The 22,514-nt window shown below is 34.4% G+C and overlaps 1 protein-coding gene and 1 long non-coding RNA gene across 5 annotated transcripts; one reads left to right on the forward strand and one right to left on the reverse strand.

Annotated features, from left to right (window-relative positions):
- Positions 1–866: 866 nt before the first annotated feature.
- LOC119639886 (zinc finger MYM-type protein 3) lies at positions 867–19,623 on the reverse strand. 4 transcript variants are annotated; one of them, XM_038037584.1, is made up of 12 exons: positions 19,473–19,622; positions 15,580–16,659; positions 15,296–15,517; positions 15,048–15,137; positions 11,379–13,078; positions 4,389–5,398; positions 3,919–4,295; positions 3,723–3,848; positions 3,495–3,616; positions 3,304–3,433; positions 3,115–3,214; positions 867–1,237 (listed from the first exon to the last, which is right to left on the reverse strand). In XM_038037584.1, exons 2-12 carry the CDS (start codon positions 16,601–16,603, stop codon positions 1,063–1,065), a joined length of 5,076 nt encoding a protein of 1,691 aa, XP_037893512.1. In that variant the 5' UTR covers positions 16,604–16,659; positions 19,473–19,622; the 3' UTR covers positions 867–1,062. The 4 variants fall into 4 exon arrangements, with proteins under 4 accessions (XP_037893512.1, XP_037893511.1, XP_037893509.1 ...); XM_038037583.1 differs by lacking the exon at positions 15,048–15,137 and having other exon boundaries at positions 3,304–3,430; positions 19,473–19,623; XM_038037581.1 differs by lacking the exon at positions 15,048–15,137 and having other exon boundaries at positions 868–1,237.
- Positions 19,624–20,348: 725 nt separating this feature from the next.
- LOC119639982 lies at positions 20,349–22,412 on the forward strand. The gene is made up of 3 exons (XR_005247591.1): positions 20,349–20,651; positions 20,758–20,980; positions 21,505–22,412. It is a non-coding gene; the product is annotated as an uncharacterized LOC119639982 (long non-coding RNA).
- The last annotated feature ends 102 nt before the right edge of the window (positions 22,413–22,514 follow it).

Below are 22,514 nucleotides of genomic sequence, written 5' to 3' on the forward strand. Positions count from 1 at the left end.
TTTTTTTTTTTTTTTTTTTTTTTTTTTTTTTTTTTTAAGAAAAACAATTGCTGTATTCTTTTTTCTTTCACCTTCAGACACGCTAAAGTGCATTGAATACAGTCGCGAGAGGGAAACTAAACGACAAAAACAAAAACCATGAAATGTGCATACAGTTCTTGATTACTATATATATATATATATTTCCATAATTTTGCGCATTTTGTAGCATTAAAAAAAAAAAAAAACAAAAAAAAAACCACAAATGTGACTAATAAAATATCAGCGACTTTTTCTTCTTTGTTCTTTGTTTTTTGTTTTTTTTTTTTTTTCTCAACTTAAGGATATTTGTCACTGTTTACAACTAACTTACTTATCTAAACAATCTTTAGGTAATATTTAAAAAACAAAGCAAAAAAAAAAAAAAAACTTGAAAAATAATTTCGATTTAACTTTTTTGAAATTTTGTTATAATACGAATGAATGGAAAGTTTTAAACACAATTAAATTAAATCTCCAATTTATTTATTTACCTTTTTTTTTTTTTTTCTTTTTTTTATTAATGTGAAACAGTGTTTAATTTTTATTGATTTGCAGCTATCCTGATATCCGCATAAAGAATTTTTTTTTTTATAAGTTAAAAAGAAATAGAAAATAAAAAAAGAAGATAATCATACATCATAAAGTTTTTGTGAACATCATTTACTCTTCATTATTGCTATTGTTGTTAGTTTCCAGTTTTATTAAGTATTATTTAAAAAAAAAAAAAGAAATTTTATATATATATATATATATATATATATATGCATATATATATATGTACATAGATACATACATACACATGGGTAGATATATATACATATATATATATACATATATATATATATATATTAAAAAAATACATAAAATATTTTTTCCTTTTTAATATATATAAAAATTGCACGCTTTGAGCCGCAATTGCGTGTTGTGTGTATGTGTGTATGTGTATGTGCATATGTGTGTGTGTGTTTGTGTTTGTGTTATGTGCTAAAGCATTAGAAATGCGATAACGATCGTTCGGGTTTACGGGTATGACCGATTTGATTAACTTGTCAACAGCGCAATATTGATTTCTTTAACCATTTTCACACGATGTAACATTTTCTGTAATGCCTCTTTACTTAACGGTTGCGTTGAATACCATACAGGAGAGTCCGGCACACAAGACCTTTCCGGTTGCAAATAGAATACATCATTACGCGTTTTAACACTTTCAGGACTGCAAAAATTCACAAAATACATATACAATAAATTTTAAAATTTTATAAAGCAATTCTTCAAAATAATCAAGAGGCAAGTTATGCAACTTAAGAGCGGACCAACCTTTGCCATAACAAATTTTAGAAATTTCATCAATATAATTAATTAATTATATTATTATAATTAACATAGTCAGAGAAACAGGGAGAGTAGACATTTTAACGATGTTATTGAAAACTCTACGGCACTTGAGATTTGAACCCGCGACCTTTCAGTTATTATTAGTCAAAATCTTCTGTTTTTTAAATAAAGTTTTATATATAATTTGTCCCGAAATTTTTATTAATAAGATAGAATAATGAATTGATTGCTTAGCATATTGTTAATCTCGTATGTCAGATATATTTCAAATCATTAGCGTCGATGACAGATATTGTCTAAGGTAGATATAGATATCTAAATAAGTTTCTAAAGATTCCCAAGAGACGGCATACTATAGCATACCGCATAAAACTGTCTTTGTTCTAAGTTAAGATGCTATCGTTAACCCTTAAATGCTTAAAATTACCTTGAAAATTAAGTGGAATGTAGACAATTGGCAACAATACGTGCTTAAGAGTAAATCTTTACGCAACAGTATACGAAATTTCGAATGCTTAATCAAAGAAAAAAGTGCTGCTAAATTGCGACGGATAAGAAATAGTGGGGAAGTTACAATAACCGAAAGAAAAAAATAAACAGCCATTCATGGCAAAGTCGATCGTTCTCCCACTTGATGGCGATCAGCCGTCATCAGGTAACGATTCTTGCCACCGATTGAAGGAAGAAGGATCCGATCTGATCCGCTTAGAGGAAGAACGAAAGGACATGTGATTATTCATTTTATATATATATATGCATAATATACATTATACATGTATATATATATATATATATATATATATATACATATACAAAGTACACGTTATTGTCATTTGATTATATATATTTATGAATAAATACGGAAACGCCTTCAAAACGAACGCACCTGAAGAAGAATGATCCGTCTATCTATTATTATTACCGCATTTTTCGGACCGTAAGGCGTATGTTTTTACATAGAAAAGTGGACTCAAATTTTGGATAAGTCTTACGGTCCGAAGGCCACATTAAAATATTTTTTCAATAAATCGTCTCTAAATTTAAGGCACGAGAGGTACGACAATAATAGTTCATTTAAAGTAATACGAACGATGACCTTAGCGAGACGAGTACTAGTGCCAAGAGTGAATATGAACTGAATATTGCGACTACGAGTTATGTTAACAATAAATAAAAATTTTGATCCGAAAGTAACATTAATATATATTTTGTTAAAAATCTTCTTATAAATTTGTCGTACGTCTTATTCGTCCGGTGCACCTTATTGCGCGTATAACATGGTGCTTTTTTCTTGACGTCGACGAAAGTCTTTTAAAAAGAAGTGAGGAAAGGGAAATAGAGAAAGAAGTGCATGCGTCTACGGACTGAGCACTGCAACTACGACAGAACGATGTGAACTCTAGCGTATTGAGATTTGAAATCGTGAACATAGACTTGATAGACGCAATTACCTACTCGGCTACCCATGTGGACAATGTCTATTATGAGCTTCGGCCAATCAATCAAATGATTAGGCCTTACCATTATACTAATTAAAGTATACAAATGAACAAAAGTGAGCCGCATGGCCGAATAGAAGGGGATATGATATGCCTTTCATTTCGGTATCATAACGACTTTAATGTTTCAATCGAATAATATGGACGATGCACCTCCTTCTGATTGACGCTTGATTTTGTTTCTACTGGAAAACGTGTAACACTTCTTCAAAATAGGAGCAAGATTCAGATTAACTAGGGGATTAGATATACTTACCATTTTGATAAATAAAACTCATACAAGCGTACAGGACAACGCAAAGGATTATCTTCATTTTCTTGCTGTTCGTAGACCTTTTTCTTTCGGGGATTAGCTTCTACAAAAAAAAAAAAAAAAAAAGATTTGAAATAAAATTAATATTCAAAAATATTTTTCAATTATGAAGCATTCAGCATTGAGACGTACCAAGGCCAGCTTGTGGCGGGTAAAAACGCAAAAGCACATTACGATTACCAGGGGCTTTAGAATTTTGGGCGTTACGTTTCCAATGTTTCATTATATGCGAGAATGATAGCTGCATATGTTCCTCCACCGTCTGAAACAAAGTTCAAGAAGGAAGCCAAAATTTTCAATTGAAATATTGCTTTAAGACTTACTGTTAAATTAAAATGTTTTGTATTGAAAAACATAAGTGTACTCAGTAAAACATGAGGCGAATGCGCGCCCAGTTGCTTGCACTCCCAAAGATGTTCCTCTTCAACTCGCGTCACGATGTATTCTATATATTTGAAAAAAAAAAAAAAAAAAAAAGAAGAAGAAGAAGAAGAAAAAGATTGATTAATTGATTGTTTGATTGATATGAAAAGAGAAGAGGAAAAACTTACGCGAATCATTATATAAAACTGAAAATTTACGGGCCACCTCATCTAAACAATCGGTAAATTGTTCATAATAGGGATCGGTGAATATATTATCAATTCGTCCATTTTCATAAAGATATTGTTGGATACCTTTAAAAAAAAAAAAATTTTATTTATTTTATTGAATTATTAAAATGAATGAATTCGAATGGAAAAATACCTAGAACTAAATAGTATATTGTGTCAGGAGCGTATTCTGTGCCATTCGGTTTCCGGACTTCCTTTACAAACAAACACAAGGAGTAATTTAACTCGTCGGCCGTCATCTGCAGTAGTTCTGTTTTGAAAGTACGTCTTCTCATCGAGCTTTTCTCGATGTCGGCATTTTTCGTCATTACCCATTGCTTCCAGGCGTTCACCCCGAATGTATACTTCAGACACATATTGGCATCAGGTTTTTCAGCTGGTTGTATGGGTTGAGCAGCGGGCTGTGCAGTAGGTTCCATCTCTTGCAGACGTTGACGTTTAACTGGCGAACGGCTGTTACGTGGAGAAACCGGTGATGTCACAGAACCCCGTTTTCGACCTCGGCTACCTCTATTTTAATATGGAATTCAAAGTTTTTTTTTTTTTTTTTATTATTATTATCTTTTATATTATTTAATTATTAATAAAATTACAGATTTTTACCTTTGATCCATCATATGATGTTGCATATGATGACCGCTCATATGACTCATGGTATCATCATGTTGAACCATACCAGGTGGAGGATTGGTTATCGTATTAGCAGTCATAGCAGATTCCAAGTCAACAGTATGTGTTGGCTGATCATAATCACCCGTTGCCATTTTAAGAGCCATTTGCAAGACATCTTCACCATAGGAATTATTGGTGACATCTACTTGTTGTACACTATTATTATATTGTAATGAAACAACCGCTGGATCCGGTTTCACTTCGTCCTCCGAATCCGAATCGGATTCGCGTTTCTCTTCGGCGACCATTTCGGCCATCATTAATAATTCGGCTTCGAATGGATCGGCAGGCATCTTATCTTGAATTTTTTTAATTTCTTTCATTATACCCTGAGCGGAATTACGCGTAGTGGGTATAAATATAGGCACAGGTATTGGCAAAGGTATAGGGACTGGTACTGGAAACGGTGCAGAATACATATACATCGGTTGCGGTACATAAATTGGTACCGGTACCGGTATTAATACCTTATTCGAGTAATCCTTATCTGTTTGCGTGCCAACCGTTATTGTTTTCGGCTCACATTGAAAGCCTACTGTCATCGTTTGAGGTTTGCAACTGGTTTGTACATTACGTACAGCCGGCGGATATGGAGGTACTACGACAATTTTTGTCTCCGCCTTTTCTAGTACGGCCTTTTCCATCATATTATTGCTACGTTTATTAACTGTTCGAGGTGGTGACGGAGTCGGTGTACGATCAATAATTGTACTCTTGCGTGGACGCCCTCTTACCAATGCCGCGCTCATATTATTTGCCTGCAATGATGTTGGCGGCGGTGGCGGTGAATCCATTTTGCGGCTTCTTATTCTTGTCCGTCTCACCGTAACATTGCCAATCATTGTTTCCGTTTCACCGCTAGCTAATGATGAAACAGTTGATATAACTGGCATCGTCGGCCCCTTTTTATTATTTGCACCGGTTTTATTTGAAATTTTTAACTGTTTCATGGAGAAATTATGAAAATTATGAATAAAAAAAAAAAAAAATTATTTTTCAATTTTCATTCAAATTTTAGCGTTCGTTTTAAACTAAAATATATTCGAATTTTCATCGAAAAAGAGAAACGCACACACACACACAAATACACAGAGAGAAAGAGAGAGAGAGAAACGATTACAGATGGGTTGTACACGTATATCGTCATCAAAAAAATGCACTCAATCTATTACATTAAAACAACAATTGGGTAAAGTATTATTTTATTTTTTTTTTTTGACATTTTATTCAAACATAATCGAAAGAAAAAGAAAAAAAAAAATGTGCAAAAATTAATTAATTTCTGTTTACACAAAGGGGCGAGCGTAAAATTAAGCTTATAAGCGACTTATCTCTCAAAACAGAGTAAAATTTTTGTTATTTAAAAAAAATTTGAAAAGTTTTTCAAAAAAAAAAAAAAAAAAAAAAAGGTAGGCCAGGAAAACTTGAAAAGTGCTGGCGAAATGTTGCGAGAGAAAGAGAGAGAGTGAGAGAGAGAGAGCAAAAGAGAGAAAGAAAATTAGGCGGGCGAGAAGAAGAAGAAGTTAACTTCAACAATGCTTGATGTGTACTATACTTTGTCAAATTTCTTACATATGCGAACTATGCGAAGGTGCAATGTATTACAATACGATAGGCGAGCGATTTTTCGCTAGAGCAGTCGTAAGAACAATTTCTTTCTAACATACTTGTATGGAATTGGATACTAGTGGGTGACACTATTCCAGCAGTTAATTGATAAATTTGCAGTTCATATATAGAGATATTCTTAATTTTTTTTAATAAATTTAAAAATTTGATTATTGCTGGAATTGTTAACATAAAATTTCGTTTTACGTTTCGTACTTTAAAAATTGCGTCCATCTGAGAGTAAGCGTATATGTTTGTTTACAATTCTCAATAATTGAAAATGTGTTTGTTTATTAACAGTTGTCGCTTGTATAATAATTGCTTCCATCTGAGCGACCAGATTCCATAAATACGGTAAATAAACCCCGGCCAGATACGTGTTCTCCTCTCTTGCAAGAAAGCAATTTTTTTAATTTTGAAATTAGCGATATACGATACAAATTTATTGGCTTGGTCAATCTTATCTCAATATCCTAAAAAAAAATGAAAAAATTTGAAATCTCACTGTTTTTGGACGAGAAAAGTTTGAGACTTTGTTTATATTGCTGCGCAAAATTTCCTTCGCCTTGGCTTTACTTCACCTTTTCCACAGCGGTTAGGTTTGCATCACTGGATTATGGATGAATTGTGCAAAGGTTTGTTTACAAATTTAGAAGAATTATTTATTCCTGACTACTTTTATCAAAATTGGTGGAATTTCCTTTCAATTTAATTTTGATCTATTTGTGGTTCGTTTTTTGCATATTCCGCCTCCCCTTTGCCTATTTAACATAAACTTTGTGATGGACAGTAATTGGCTGACAATCACTACATCTGTTCCTCCCTTATCACGGAGAATGGCGTTAGCAATTTTTTTTGCAAACATCATCTATGCCTTTTTTTTTAACCACCACTGTAAGATGGGGGTATATTCATTTTGCTATTTCCAAAATATATGTAACACGCAAGAGGAAGATTCAGAGAGATCCTGTAACACATCTGCGTACTTGATCAGCTTGAAATTCTGGGTTGAATTAGCCATGTGTCTGTGCGGTGTTTATTGTTGGCACTCTCTTGGCCGCGAAAATGAAGCTAACGACTTCAAATTTGGTAGAAACATTGGAAGTTCTTGCATGCAATTTGGTATTGAAAGTAGCCCGAATTGGTCAGAGCAGAAGCAGTGGAACTGAACGTAGCTCCGTTTTTTCCAATAAAAATTTGGAGGTTTTTTCCCGTTACTGGGAAATTGTAAAGGTTAAAAGACGGATAATTTCCCCATTTACTTTATGAAACCCACTACTCTTTACGTCCAAATATGGAACAAATTGGTCAAGGCCACGCAAAAAATAATACAAGTGATTAATCATCTTATAAATTTGAGGTGCGTCTTATCGTCCGGTGTAGCTTATAGCGCGAATAATACGGTAGATGATGTGTTAGCCTATTGACTGTCACCTATGGTCATAGATCACTTTCTTAAATTGCAAAAAAAGGAAAGTTTTTTTCGTTCGCCTATTTTACAGAATTCTTTCGAATGGACATATAAGCCATCATTATTGACTTAGTCAAATTAACCTCAACAATAAAAACAATAAAGCAAGATACGGGGGCCGTATCTCGCATACCCAGTACTACGTTTTTTGCATTCTAATCTCCAAGTCCTCATATCGCTGGTATTATTACGAAAAAATTAATCGCGGTATCTGCGATATTCATTTTAAAATTAACCCATTTTTATGGAGACAATATATCTTCATTTGAGGAGTGAGTGTACAAAATAGTTTTAAACATTCGGTCTTGTTTGCCTTATGATAAATTAAGCATAAAACTTCAATAAAGTGAAACAAATAAAATTTAATTATTTGTAACTTTGTGTGGGCATGGCCGATTGGTTCCATTTTTGGACCTAAAGAGTAGTGTGTTTAGTAACATAAATGTGGAAATTTTCAGCCTTCTAACATAAATAATTTCCAAGTAACGAGCAAAAATCCAAAAATATTTATTAAAACGTAGGAGTTGCGTTGAGTTTACGTTACACTGCGCGCGCTTCTTCTCCGACCAATTTGGCCCACTTTCAATACCAACATGCGTGCAAGATGTTTCAATGTTTCTACCAAATTTGAAATCGATATCTTCATTTTTACGACCAAAAGATTGCCAACAACAAAGACCACATAGCCATACAGACGGACAAACACGGCTTAATCAATTCAGATATATATTTTATAAGTTTTCTGAAGCTTCCTTTTGGGTATTACATACATTATGGAAAAAAACAAAATGAGTATACCTCCATCGTACAGTGGTGGGCATAAAAAATGTATGGAATTTCGTAAGGCTTTATTCCACATTTCTACCGTCGAGGGCTAATTCGCGAAAATTCTTTGCTTATGAAGGCAAGGCGCATTTTTATTAATTTTCCAAGATTGTGTCTATTATTTTCCTAATTATCCCTTATTCGACTCGACCAGTTCGAGTATATTTTTTCCTTATGAGCCGGCTTTCAAGCCGGTCGTGATTTTGTTGTATTCCTTTGGTTCAACATGCAATGGGGATTTATTATTAGAAAGCTTTGTTCAATCACCAGTTGCATAACGCGCCTTTATGACGCTGGCTGGTAATATATAGAAACCCATATTTTACTTTCATTACTTGTGTCAAAAATTTTGGAAATTAAGAGAAAGAGAGAGAAATCAACATAAGGTTACTTTTATGTTTCTATTTTAAGGAAATCTTCTTGAATCGAAATTTAATACAATGTGATGCAACAATGGGTTTCTTAAAATATACGTAGAAATTGAAATTTTAATTTGCCTTAATCGAAGGGAAAGTAAACCGTTTTTACACTCTACACCACTTGCGGTATACTAAATTAATGCGGACGTGTGTAACATCCACAGGGACTTAAGATAGACCCACTTTTTATTATACCGATCAATTCAGAAAATGATTCTGAAAATGATTCTGAATCGGTCTAATCCTGTCTGTGCGTCAGTCCATGTAAATGTACGTTTAATCGATAGGTCGCAGCTATTGAGATATTTTGATAAGATTTGATACACTGACTATTAAAAATGGCCCGAATCGATAGGGCGTTAGACCTATTCTGAAAAGCCGTTATAAAAAAAAAATTTGCAATTTTCAAAATTTCTCTACAAAGTTGCCTAAGTAATTTCTACATTCCAAATTGGCGCGGAAATTTTGAACAGGTGGGAACAACTTTTTTAACCCTGTCTCATATAACCGATCCTACGAAAGACGAATCCGTATATGGTGAAAAGATCTAATTTTCAATATCTCATGATGAAAATTGCTTTATAACAATAAAATGGCAAAGAAATCAGCCCTACCGAATCCGGAATATCTAAGTCTATTTTTTGGATACCACGGCATATAAGAATTCTTTTGAAACATAAACCTCTATATACCAAATAGAGGCTAATTGTTAATTTTTTGTGATGAAACCTTGTTCATGATAGTAATTTAATATAAAAATTGAGTGAACTTAATTTGAACCACATTTGTCTATTTCTTGGCCCCGCTCCATATAAGCTAAAAGAAAATAGATTGCATTTTTAAATTAATTAAAAATACATTAGTCAATTACTCCGTAAGAAAGAAAATCACGCGAATTTCATCAAATTATCAGACATTCTTGCTAAGAAACTACGTCTCAGGGGGTTGTCTCTATCGACCTGATAATGCCGTCAATATTCAAAGCAATGCTAAAGAGAGCCCTGAAATGCTAACAGCGGCATCGGGAGGGGATTTCGTAGAATAGTATAATCCGGACCGTTGAACAAGTGGCCCCGCATGGATCTTCACAGTTAGCGACTCTTAAAAGACCGTAAAATTGATTTCTTCCCAAGTATAAGCTTAATTGCATCGATCGATCTTAGGTGCGATGATTAATCACAAGCAGTAGCAAGTTTAGATAAATGGAGTTTACTTCTTCTTCTCTTGATTTTAAGTTAAATCCAATGAATCTTCTTAGTATACCCTATATTATCTATGAGTTAAGAATCTGTTAAGTTTGTAGCAAGGCTTGACCTTGACTTTTACTATACTTTTACTTTTAATCGGATAACAACTCCTATGGTCGTGGGTTCAAATCTCAAGCGTGGTAAAGTTTTTAAGACTTTAAAACTTGAATTTATTTAATAATAATAATGGAAACTCAATGCAGAATCATATTTTTAATAAGCTTAAGTTTATCTGCCCGTCTGTCTGTCTGTCTGATGTGTGGAATATACAAGTTGTAATATTCAAAATTATTCAATTGATTTATTTTGTCTCCAGGATCAACACAATCGAGAATAGATCGAATTGCTTACACCTAACATCTTGTTTTAAAAAGATCGTTCCATGAAAATCGTCTATCGTTCTTTAATCTTTCTTGTCAAAAATAGTCTTCTATTTCAATCATTTTTAAAATTTGTACACAGCGGAACTATTTTTATTTTTATATTCCCACTTAAATATCACTCCTTAGCCGGCTTAATATTCAAATAGGATCGTCAATAATTGTTTAGTGATATTTAGATAACTCTTGTAAAAGACGCGATCGTTTTTGACTGTCGCTATAACTCGATATTCCTTGTACCAATTCTGGAAAACGAAAGATTTCAAAAACCAAGAATATTTCTTCTTTCGGGATATATTTAACAGGCAGAATATACCTATCAAAATCCATATCTCATATATCCTATGCAAAAACAGTCAACTTGAAACTATGCTGGCCAGCGAGCCAAGTAAAAGCGCTCAATTTATGACTTATTTCCTGTCACAATTTCTGTGATTCTAAGCGTTACAACAAAGCACGGAGTATACCCGGACGATGCGGAATCTTAACTTCTGATCAATATGTACCTTAGGAGGTCTTTGACATGCAATTTGAGGCGTCACAAAAGAAAGTACAAATCTATCAGACTTTTCTAACTCAGATAGTGGAAAAAGATAGATGCGTCGCTCTAGAATGTTATGCCAATCATGAATATATGATATATTCCTAGAGCCTATAGCTCGTGGAACAACTTTCCGTTTCACTTTATGAGAAGTATTAGCGGATGTCGCTTGCCGGACAGAATTGGCATTTTATCCGCAAAAGTGATTCCCGTCATATCAGCTACGATATATATCTGAGATCTTTCACAAAGGATGTTAATCTATGGTCGGAGCAATAGGACTCAATCCTAAGTACCTCATCAAGTGGTGTAGCGTATAAAAATGGTAAAAAAGAAAAAATTCTTTTTGATATCTTAAATTCGCACTATTCAAAATTTGGTTTGAAGAAGTTTCGCGCGAAAAAATGGTGCATATGTTGTTGTTACTTACTTGTGGCTGTTGATTAACTTTCAATTTAACTCGTTTCGGTAAACCAGTGGGAAAGGGTGCGGCATTTTTGGCGCTTTTCTGCGCTGATTGTTGCGTTTGCTGATTGGCGACGGAAGCCGATTGTGCTTCGTTTTCTAAGGTGAGAGGTGCTCGAGCAAATTGACTCTGAAATTGCATAACACAAGTATAATTGCAAAAATTACGCATGGAAGCATCCGACATCGTCAGATGATATTGAGGAGTCGCCATTGTACTGCAATTATCGCATTTAGTTACGGTACGTGAAAAAGCATTTATCGAAACTCCGTACAATGTTAAGCAATTTAATGAGCACATAATGATATCCTGATTATCTTGATGCTTGACAATCATATCGAAATTATATTTTTTCACTTTGCACCATTGACACGAGACAATGTGACGATTGACAACAATGTATACGTTAAGACAGATGCGCGAGCAGAAGACTTTAGCACGTTTCTCCGCATAAATGGTGAAGGATTCGTTGGCTTTGCGTTCAAAATATTTACAACACATGCCGCATTGATCGGGTACAATTTTGCTAACAAATTTGAAGGCCGAAAAACATGGATTGGAACAGAAGGTGAGCTCTTTCTCATCTAATATGATTTCAACACGTACGGGTTTATCGGTATTGCAGACAACGCATATATCATTTCGTAATTTCTTTTTTGGATTCGCCATATTATCGTAACGACGCATGCAGGCTTGCGAACAAAAATCTTTAAATTGCTCTTTATCGCCTACTGGGGCTAAAAATCCTTCATTCGCTCCCGATATATCTTTTTGACAGCAAGAGCAAGTTTTCAAGCCCTTCTTGAATTCGTTTAAACAAGCCGCACAACAAAACTGCCGAATATCAAAACCGAAACGCACACAATATTTCCCTAAAGCGTTATGTGGCACCTCACCTTGACACGTCTGACAGCTAGCTCCGATAGTTCGTTGATATTTGCCTAAACATATTTCATTGCAAAAATCCATAGTTTCCCATATGAGGTTTCTATCTCCCATTATGATTTCTTCGAAGCAATCGGAACACCTTCGTACGAAGCTGGCGCTTCGTTCCGCTCGGGCCGTTTCAACTTCTTCGCTTGAACGCGTCACAACCCGAGATTCAGATGTGCTCTCTTTCGCTACATCTCCTGAAATCGTTGTCGCACCAATATTGCGCACACGTATCGAATGGCGTTTCAATTTAAATTTATCAGGTTCCTCGGCATTTAACAAATTGAAGCAATCATCGTTACATATATAATAGGTTTCCTCATCTTGTTTGAAAAAGTATTTACATGATTTGCTTTCTTTACACTGCATGCAAATGGGTATAAATTGTTCACCCGATCCTTGACCACCACCGATTTGCTGATGTTGATTAATTTCATTTGCAGACAATTCGTCCAAAAGGAATTTTTTTCGACGTATAAAATATTTACCCGGATGAGCGGATATTAAGGCTTCGCAACACGATTGCTGGCATAAATATTCAAAATCTGTTGTATCGGGATTTTTAAAACGGAAACCACACAATTTCTCTTGATTGCACTGTTTGCATGATTTTGTTATGCTTACAATCCATGCTATTATAATTTTTGTTGTATTACCCGCCTCCGTAGTGCTCGTATGCAATTCCTCTAATAAAGGTTCATCGGCATCAGCATTCTCTCCGGCATTGTTCTCTGCAATATAGAGAATCGCTTATATAAATTAATAAGTAAAAAATTTACATTCGCCTTTAAGCGAATTCAATATACCCACCACCTGGTCTCTATTACCAATAAAAGTACATGAGCGGTTTTTAATTAATTCATTTTCACAAGCTAACAACTCCTTTACTTGCAAAAGAAAAAAAAAAAAAAAAATAAATACAAGCTATCTAAGTTATAGGTTTTGAATTCATTAAAAATGTTGTCCATCGTTGACCATTCCTCTGGCCGCTTGCTACTGCCACCTTATTAAGTATGTGCCGCCCATGAAAGAATTTCTTTTTGCATATTATCTTAAGAAAAATAAGTAGTGTTGCTTAGTTGGGTTAAAAGCCATTGGCCGTGGATGAAGTAAGATATTAGACTTCGGGACCACGAATATATCGTAGACAAGGTTTTGTGCAGCGACCTAATTCCATTGTGTTTAGCACTGGTGGAAGCGACGCCAAGACACGCTGTGGATTAGTTGAGTTGCAGTAGACCCTAACTTTTATTATACCAATATAAGCTTGTCAGTCCGTCGGTCCGGCTTGTTCAATCTACGGGCCGTAATTTTTGAGATCTTTTGATGAAATTTGATGAACGAAATTGTTTTGGCTCAAGGGCGAACACACTATTGAAATTGATTCGAATTGGACCACTTCCCGTATAACGTCATATTTTAAAAAATCAATATATAGATAACGTACGGGATGATTAAGGGTATTTAATGGTGGGCCCTACGCTATTATAGTGTACTTGTGTCCGATCTTCTTTTATTTTGCCACGTACAACACATGACAAGTGACGCTGGAAAGTAAACATGTCTAGCACATGCCATTTCAGCGCTTCTAAAGTTTCCCGGGCGAGTGGCGCAATATTTAATAGAGATTTAGCGTGCTGTAGAATCCATTTATCATGTCTAGGACGATATTGGGATCTTTTTGCCTTTAATGATTGTCTCATAAATTATTCTGGTAGCGTTTTCCAGAGATATGAATTTGCTGGATTTAGCAGCTTGGAATGCAGTACTGCAAGAATCATAAATATATACCTTTGCTTTCAACGTTAAAGGTTCGCCTACATCTTGCGTTTTTCACGCTTTGCATTATCGTTACCTATCAATCTTCATTTATCAGTGCCTCTAGGAAAGTCATGTACTTTGCCGAAATCTTACACATTCCAACGTAGAGCCTAAAAGGCACTATTTCAATTGTGGAGAAATTGGAAGATTGCCCGGTACTAAATAGTATCAGCTGCGCTCTTTCGAAAATTGGCAAAAAGCGTTACAGACTTTCAATAAATGTGCGGATAATGTGTTGATATAGCGATTATTTTTCGCTGCAATAGTAATAATTGAATTTGATGTCCCTATAAAGTCTGATTTTAAGATCAATAAAAGACCCTAAGCGGGCTTCGAAATTATTTCTCGCTAAAAAATGATAACTAAGCTTGATTACTGTATTGTCCGACTGTGTCCGACCGACTTCATTATTACGCTTAAACATTTATTGATAGCCAGCAAGGGTAATCGCTCAGTGCTTATTGGCCATACGTTGAATTTCCTATTAAATATAATGTTTGTATTTAAGCATAGCTATAGCTAACGCTTCTCCTTGATTGTTCTCCCTATTTTGAAGAGTCAAATTTATTATGTTCCCTTAAGTTTCTAGTTTTTAATTTACAGTCAAGTAAGTCGCTAGAGCGATAATACGGTACAGAAAAGGAAGGAAGTAAGTTTTAACGAAGCGAAGGGACGAAGTTGTGGGCATTTTTCTTCTATATGAGTTTTTAAGTTTTTGAAAAATGAAAGCAAACGACAAATTTTCGGACATGGATCGATAATCTTTACTTTTTTTTTTTTATATTTTTATTTTATTACCGTAAACATATACTTTTTACCGGTGGTGGATAAAACAATGTTAGAAGAGCTATATGATGTGTTGAGTTATGAATGGTTTACCTTGGTCATCGTCATTGTTAGGATCTGCTTGATTTGTGGCGACTTCAGCTTCAGCCCCAGCTTGTTTGGTAGCTTGAGCTTCGGCATTGTCTGTCGCAGCGGAATGGGAATGAATAAAACGTATGTGACATTTATATACGTATGTACATAATCAATATCGAATGAGAATGATAAATGATCTTTTATTATTTTACATACATTACAAACCTATACAAAATATACTTGCAATAAATGATGATTGAACTTACCGCTGGTTGTTCGTTCTTCCTGAGATTCTGTTGTCTGATTCTCAGTAGCTGTTGGTGGAGCAGTTTCTGGAGCCGATGCAACTTGTTCGGCATCTTCTTTTTCAGCATTTTCCCGAGCTAAAATTGCTTGTTCTTTCTCTGCTTCAGTTACTTCATTTTCCGTATCATCTGGTATTAGGCAAACGTCTGATTCCTCGGGTTCTTGAACATTCTCTACTGGTTCTATTAAATTTATATTAAATGCAATTAAAAATTAGAATCAATTAAAAATTTGATTAACCTACCGTCTTCATCTTCATGCTGTTCGGGTTCGCCTCCGTCATTGCTTACATCTTTACTCGGAACGGGAGCAATTTCTTTATCAGGACTTTTACTATGACTATCCGTAGCAACAACGGGTGCCTCTTTCTCTGTGTTCTCTGTCTCTTCTCCCATCACCTGATCCTCTTCGACTTCTGCATCAACTTCGTTGGCACCCTGATCCATCGGCTCCGTAGATTCATCTTGATTATCATTAACGGCGTTTTGTTCACTTTCTTTTGGCGGAGATGAATTACTATAGTATTGTATATCTGCATCTTGATTAACAGCATCTGTTTCTTGTTCCATAGCATCCATAGTATCCATGGCATCTTCATCATCTCCTTCTCCTTCATTTTCTTCTAAAGTTTCAGTGACAACTTGATCTTTAGCAACGCTATCCGGTCGTTCCTGAGGTAAAGTATTATCCGCTTCGCCTAACATATCCGATTCATCGACTCCAGATTGGTTGTTATTATTGGCAGATACGTTAGCATCTACTTCCTCAAAACTTCGAGATTCCTTGCCAGCTTCAACATTAACACCATCATCAACCTGACTACTTTCATTAACGTCTTCTTCATCTTCCTCCACTTCTCCCGCAACGTCACCCTCACCCTCACCCTCGCCGTCACCGTCACCGTCACCATCAGCATCAGCATCAGCATCAGCATCAGCCTCAGCATCAGCATCAGCATCAGCATCACCGTCACCGCCACCACCAACGCCTTCTTCTTGGTTGCTATCATCTGCTGGCACCCCAGCAGATGTAGCTTGCGAGTTTTCATCAACGTCAAAAGTTCCTTCTGATATTTGCTCAAATTCATCATCATTACCATCGCCTTCCTCTCGGTTAGCATCACCAGCAACCGATGTGTTATCTTCACCGTCCTTGTATTCGGACGTCTGCGTTGTCTCTTCGTCAATCTTCAAAAACGCCGATTCGGGACGCGCCGTTGAATCAGCGCCGTCTGTATGAAAGGAATCTAAACTTGATATTTCCTCCATTGCCCAATATATTTATTTAGTTCACGCAAACACGATGAGGGATGTATAAGCATTAACTAAAAATTAAATAAAAATTCTTTATATCTTTTTTTTCAAGTCTATAACTTACAAATAATAAATGGTGTGTAACACAAGCAATAAATATGATTGAGTTAGAACCAAAAATCTGACAAAACAAAACATTCCATGTTTATTCAAACATGTCCGTCTTTCCGTCCTTCATTCTAGCGGTTATAAATGGAAAACGCCTAATGGCAGATATTAACAAAAACTGTCCAAGTGTAATGCTTATATTCTAATTCTACATAACCTTATCTGAAGAATTGAAGAAGAAATCTTCGCCCTGGTAAGCGGAAATTTACGCTGACGGATGTTAACGGAAACAGTATTCAATTCCATACAGCTTACGACTGCTCTAGCGACAAATCGTTCGCCTATCGTATTATAATACATTGCGCCTTCGCGTAGTTCGCATATGTAAGAAATCCGACCTCGTCTATCTTCGTTAACGGTTTCCTTCATGTATTCTAAAAAGAAGTAGCTCGACTTGCTTTAAACGAATGGTAAAATTTGAGCCAAGATCTTTAAAAATTATTTATTGAAATTATTGGATTAATATATTCTTCTTTTTTGGATGTGCAGATTAAGTGGACTAGGTTAATATATAAATATCGAACTAAAGTTTGACCCTTGAAAGTGAAAAAAACGAGTTCTTTCAATGAATTTCCCTTCTCTACGAGTATTTACGATGTCTTTCAATTTTAAATTTTTTTTTTTATTTTCAAAAAAATAAAGAAAGGAAAGAATGCCTAACTGAAAATTTATGTCGAAAGGTCTGTGAAGGCAAGCCTTTAATTAATTTTTTACTACTATCGGTCGCAACCTAAGAAGTGATCAACACAAATTTTTTGCGCGGTGTCAATATGAAAATCATATGTTTTTTATAAAAAAAAATAAAAAAAAACATGCTTACTCTTTCATATGTCCACAAGATATACTGATTCAAATATATACAGTTAAAGTGTCCATAGGTTGTCACTTGTTGAATACATTTCTTCAAATGCCTAAAAGGTATAAGGAATCTAATATAAAGCTAAAATGTCCATGGACTGTCACCTAATGCAGAGAAGGTTGCATAAACTGCCTGACCCTTTGCTATCGAAAAGAACGAGGAAGGTGATCTGGAAATGAATTTTAAGGAGGAAAATAATTCTTTCAAAGGAGATCATTTTAAGATATTTCGAATGTTTATGATAGAAAGTAGCAAGGGTTATTGTAAAGCAATTATGCAAAGACCATATTTCAACAGTGGGATTTAATTATTTCACGTTGTGTCTAAGACTTCATGGGACTTGGAATTAAGCAAAGCTTTGGGCACCATTTTCTCATTCGAAACAAATGATTAGAATTTAATTATTTCAAGTTGTATCTAAGATTTGATCAGACTTGGGACTAAAGAATATTTTGGACAATTTGATTGTCAGAAGCTGCTAAAACCGGAAACGCTTTAAAATTGGTTAGTGAACTGAAAAATATCGTTTAAGTCGTATATTACGTGTTGCAAGGTGAACAGTTCGGAAACATTTTCAGCCTTTCCACACCAAATTTTCTACATCGACGTAGAGACAAACAAGAAAATGATTTGACTGATATAAAGAGCAAAGAAAGACATTAAGAAACTGACATTAAGAACATTAAGAAGACTGTAAAAAACGTAATAAAAGCAGAAAATTATACTTTCGACCCGTAGAAACAAGACGATTGACTACTGTATATTCTGGTTGGTTATCACTACTAATTAAGATTAACTTTTATTGCAGCAGACAAGCATTACTTCCCAACGTCGTCTCTCCCTCTAGATCTTTTTCAAGGATGTATAACGCGTGACGGAATTTTTGAAAGAAATCCAATTACTGCTCTGCTTAATGATGACTATACCTCAGCGGCGAATCTCATATAACGATCAACATACACAATTCTCATTCCGTCCACAAAAGAAGAAGACAAATGAAACTTCTCAGCATGAAAATGTATATATCCCACGTGTTCAAGTTCATTTAAAAGGCAAAAGAAAATCTTCCAAAAGCCTCGCCTATACAACGAATATCTTCAATCTTCAATTATCATTTAATGATTTAAATTAAGATTTCTTAACATCCTGGCAATTGGTCACCTTAATATTGCTTTTCCCGCCGTTATGATGCGCAAAAAACAACAAACATAAAGCAGAGCCGCAACCTTTTTTTTATAGAATGAGAGCAAAACGAATCACAAAAAAATAAACACTCTCTTACAATTTTTATGTAGACAGAATCGTCATAAAATTATAATTCCAAAGAGTAATCCATTTTGAGAAGTTCGAAACGTACCTTTTCAATAAATCTATGAAATTTGTATAGATGTAATAGTAAACTTATTTCGTATAACAGCAATAGTATCCAAAAAATGTGGGACTATACAAGTTTTTTCCTCCTTTTTTTTTGATATGTAGAAAAGTACAGCAAGCACAGTGGGTTCACTACGAGTGTAATGTGCGGCTCAAACACATACAGTGTTCATCAAATATATAATAACACAGCACTTTTTTTTTACATTCCCGTATGATATATGATAGAAACTATTTTCCCTAAATCCAATTAATTGTATATATGTATATATATTTTTTTGAAAGCAAAAAATATAAAGGTGCGATATTTTTATATACTTATACACTCAGCCTCCTACAAGGAATGAGGTGGAATATAAATACACAAGCGAAACAAAAAAGACCAAAAAAAGAATACGCTGCTGCTACTTGGTGGTGAAACGTAAGAGTAATCACTACTTATGTCAATTGCAATGTTTAACACGAATTTTTCAATTTCCTTACATTGGCTTTGCTACGTAAGTACCGCGATATAATTATTAATATTCACTTTTACATCTGTTATATGCAATGATTTTAATAAAATAACTTTAATTATAAATCCGTATAATATGTGCAGCACACATGAAAGTCTAATCGGCTTCTTTACAACCACAGGGAAAACTACACAGAATACTGCTAGAAAGAAGTACAAGAAATTATTGTAAGAGATTGACAACATGCGCACATGGTTACCACTTTTCAATTTCACTCATAAAACGTTTTCATCGAGATTTTCCATAAAAATCCCAAACTTTTTTTATTTATTATTAATTATTCAATTGTTATATGTGTGGCCTCCTTCTCTTATTTCTTCAAGAAATATTGTTCAATAATATACCAAAATATATCAAATATTTAGTAAGGATATATATACTTTTTGAAATGTGGCTGGCGTCGGCTTATTATTCCTTTCTAAATATATATTAATGCAAGCACGAAATGTCAACAGGGTTACCGCAATTCCTCATTTGCAATAGACTTCAAGTACTGTAATTGATATTGTATTGAAAAGCAGTATTTCCAATGGATAAATTATTTACAAAAATATTGCTAAATGCTTTAAATAAAATTATCCGGGGACAAAAGCAAAGTAAGCATTACTGAGTCTGTACATAAACATGCACGGAAAGTTGTGATTATTACAAATGTATGTAATATTTAGCATAATTCTGACGCGATTGATGGCGACATGCGTCTATTACGTTGAATATAATACAAATTGTATCATTCAAATATAGAATTTATGCAAAATTCGAATTTGTCTGGTTTGCATTTCCGATGTCTTTCCGATAAAAAAGATAACATCCCAGTGATTAACAAAAGAAAACAAACTTTTGAAAGTTCAACTTATTACAAAAATTTCCGTGAAAATTGAAAACAAATGAATTGATTGAATAACGCATTCTTCATTGATTATTGTTATAACATTATTATACGATATAAACTAATGAACACAATTCTGTTATATTAATTTTGATCAGTTTTGCTGCAAGTTCATCTAAACTGCCGCCAAAGTGACTGCCACTATGATTTAAATCTTAAAGGATTGGAAATTCATTATTTCCATATATATCTGCAAATCGCTGTAGAATATCTTGTTAAAGCATGCAGACAGATGACCCTCACAAAAAAAAAACCTGGGTATGTTTGTCGATTTTTAAACGGCATACGGACAGTTGCGATGTTATTATAATTTAATTCATTGATTATTTTCTATTAATTTTATTATTTTCGCTGCTCATTGTAGGCCACATTCGATTGTGCAAATCGTAAGCCGAATGCTCTTGCAATCTTGGTCAGGGAAACGATGGAAAAATTTTTACTGTCCATCAAGGATTCCGCCTACTCTTCATAAGTTGGAAAGCAAGGATTTAGACGGCAATATTTAGATTGTAAAATTCAACATCAAAGTCAAACTTTTTCCTTTGATTTACGCATGAAAGGAACGGAAAGGGAGAGTGAAAAGGAAGGTGAGCGGGAGAGAAAGAGACTGCTGATTTTAGGACGTCCATATGATATGTACATATCATATGTTTACATTTGATAAAGTTTGCGATGCCAATTTCTTGCCGTTAAATCTGTAGATAATTTTAGCTTTCAAAGTTGCTACAGATTTAGATAAAAGGGGGTTCAACAAAGTGCTTCAATTGTATTAAATTATTATATAGAGAATATTGGGATAATACTCAAAAATAACAAAATGATCGTGTAAATGCTCAGCTAGGAACCTCTCTACCAATCAACCATGCTTTAGTGAGAAAATTGTCTAATGCCCTAAACAATTTCCTTTCATTCTTATGTAAACTAAGTAATCATTATGAACTCTCCTTGATCTCAATCAAAACTTGGTCAGACCCGCTTATAATTACAATTAGTTTTTATAATAATTCAAAACTATGTCTTTGTTGTAAATTTTAAAATAATTTTCCATTTTCTTCAATGAATTTCTTCTTTCTTCCCTGCGTCTACTTATTTATTTTTGTACTTCGCTAAGTCAATCAATCCATAAATTTAAATGCCTTCGGGTAAAATGCCAACTTTGTTTTACGCTTTGCTATCGCTTTCGATCATTTCCTGTTTTGAATTTGGAACTAAGTAGTAAGTGTAAGTTGTAGGCAGATAAGTCATACTTTTCCTCATCAATGATTGATTTTTATAGTTCAGAATCCATAAATCCCGGCCATAAGTTGTAGCAGATAAACTACGTCTCTTGTCATAAATTGTTGATTACTGATCATTCAGAACCACCAATCAATCGCAAGTTGAAATGAGATGCATTAAATTCTCCTGCATCTGGTTCATCCATCTCATACATTAGAAGACTTAACCTAAATACAATTCTTAAACAATATCAGGATTCTGAATAATAAGCTTTAACTATTAGTTTCGTTAAAACATCAGCAATGGACATTAAGAAGAGTAGTCTTAATGGATGCAAGCGGATATGATAAGAAAATTAGGTTATAAATCTGGTCTAGATTGCTACAGAGAACCATAAGCGGATTAAAAAGCTTATAATGTAACCTGCGTTGGCTAAGTTTAATTAAGAGAAAGTGCCTTGTCGAAAGGACAGGAACGTTAAAATTAATCGGACTCAATAAGAACGGCGAGTAAATGACATCATTAATCAGCTTCGCCATGCGAACAAGTTCCGCGGCGAAAACGACAGCTTCTTACATTTCTTCTTCATAAAATTGAAGAAACACCACATTACCAAATTATCTTCGTCAGCTTGAAGAAGGCGTGACCGAGTTTCCAAATTAAACGTTCAATATCAGAAATGCGCTCATCATAGCCAGCTTTTCTAATTGCCGAGTAACGGCGGTGGAATGGCGGGATATGATTACGTTGTAACAAACTCATTAAGAGTATAGTCTTCCTAGATCAATTTTGTGCCGATAGAGGTTTCCAAAAAAAAAAAAAAATAATATTTTGCATCCAAAGGGAAATTGGACTCTCAAAATTAACGTGGATCAGACTATTTACTCGCTTTTTTTTAATTTT

The sequence above is a fragment of the Glossina fuscipes genome, unplaced genomic scaffold (assembly GCF_014805625.2).
Source record: "Glossina fuscipes isolate IAEA_lab_2018 unplaced genomic scaffold, Yale_Gfus_2 114, whole genome shotgun sequence".
Taxonomy (NCBI): domain Eukaryota; kingdom Metazoa; phylum Arthropoda; class Insecta; order Diptera; family Glossinidae; genus Glossina; species Glossina fuscipes.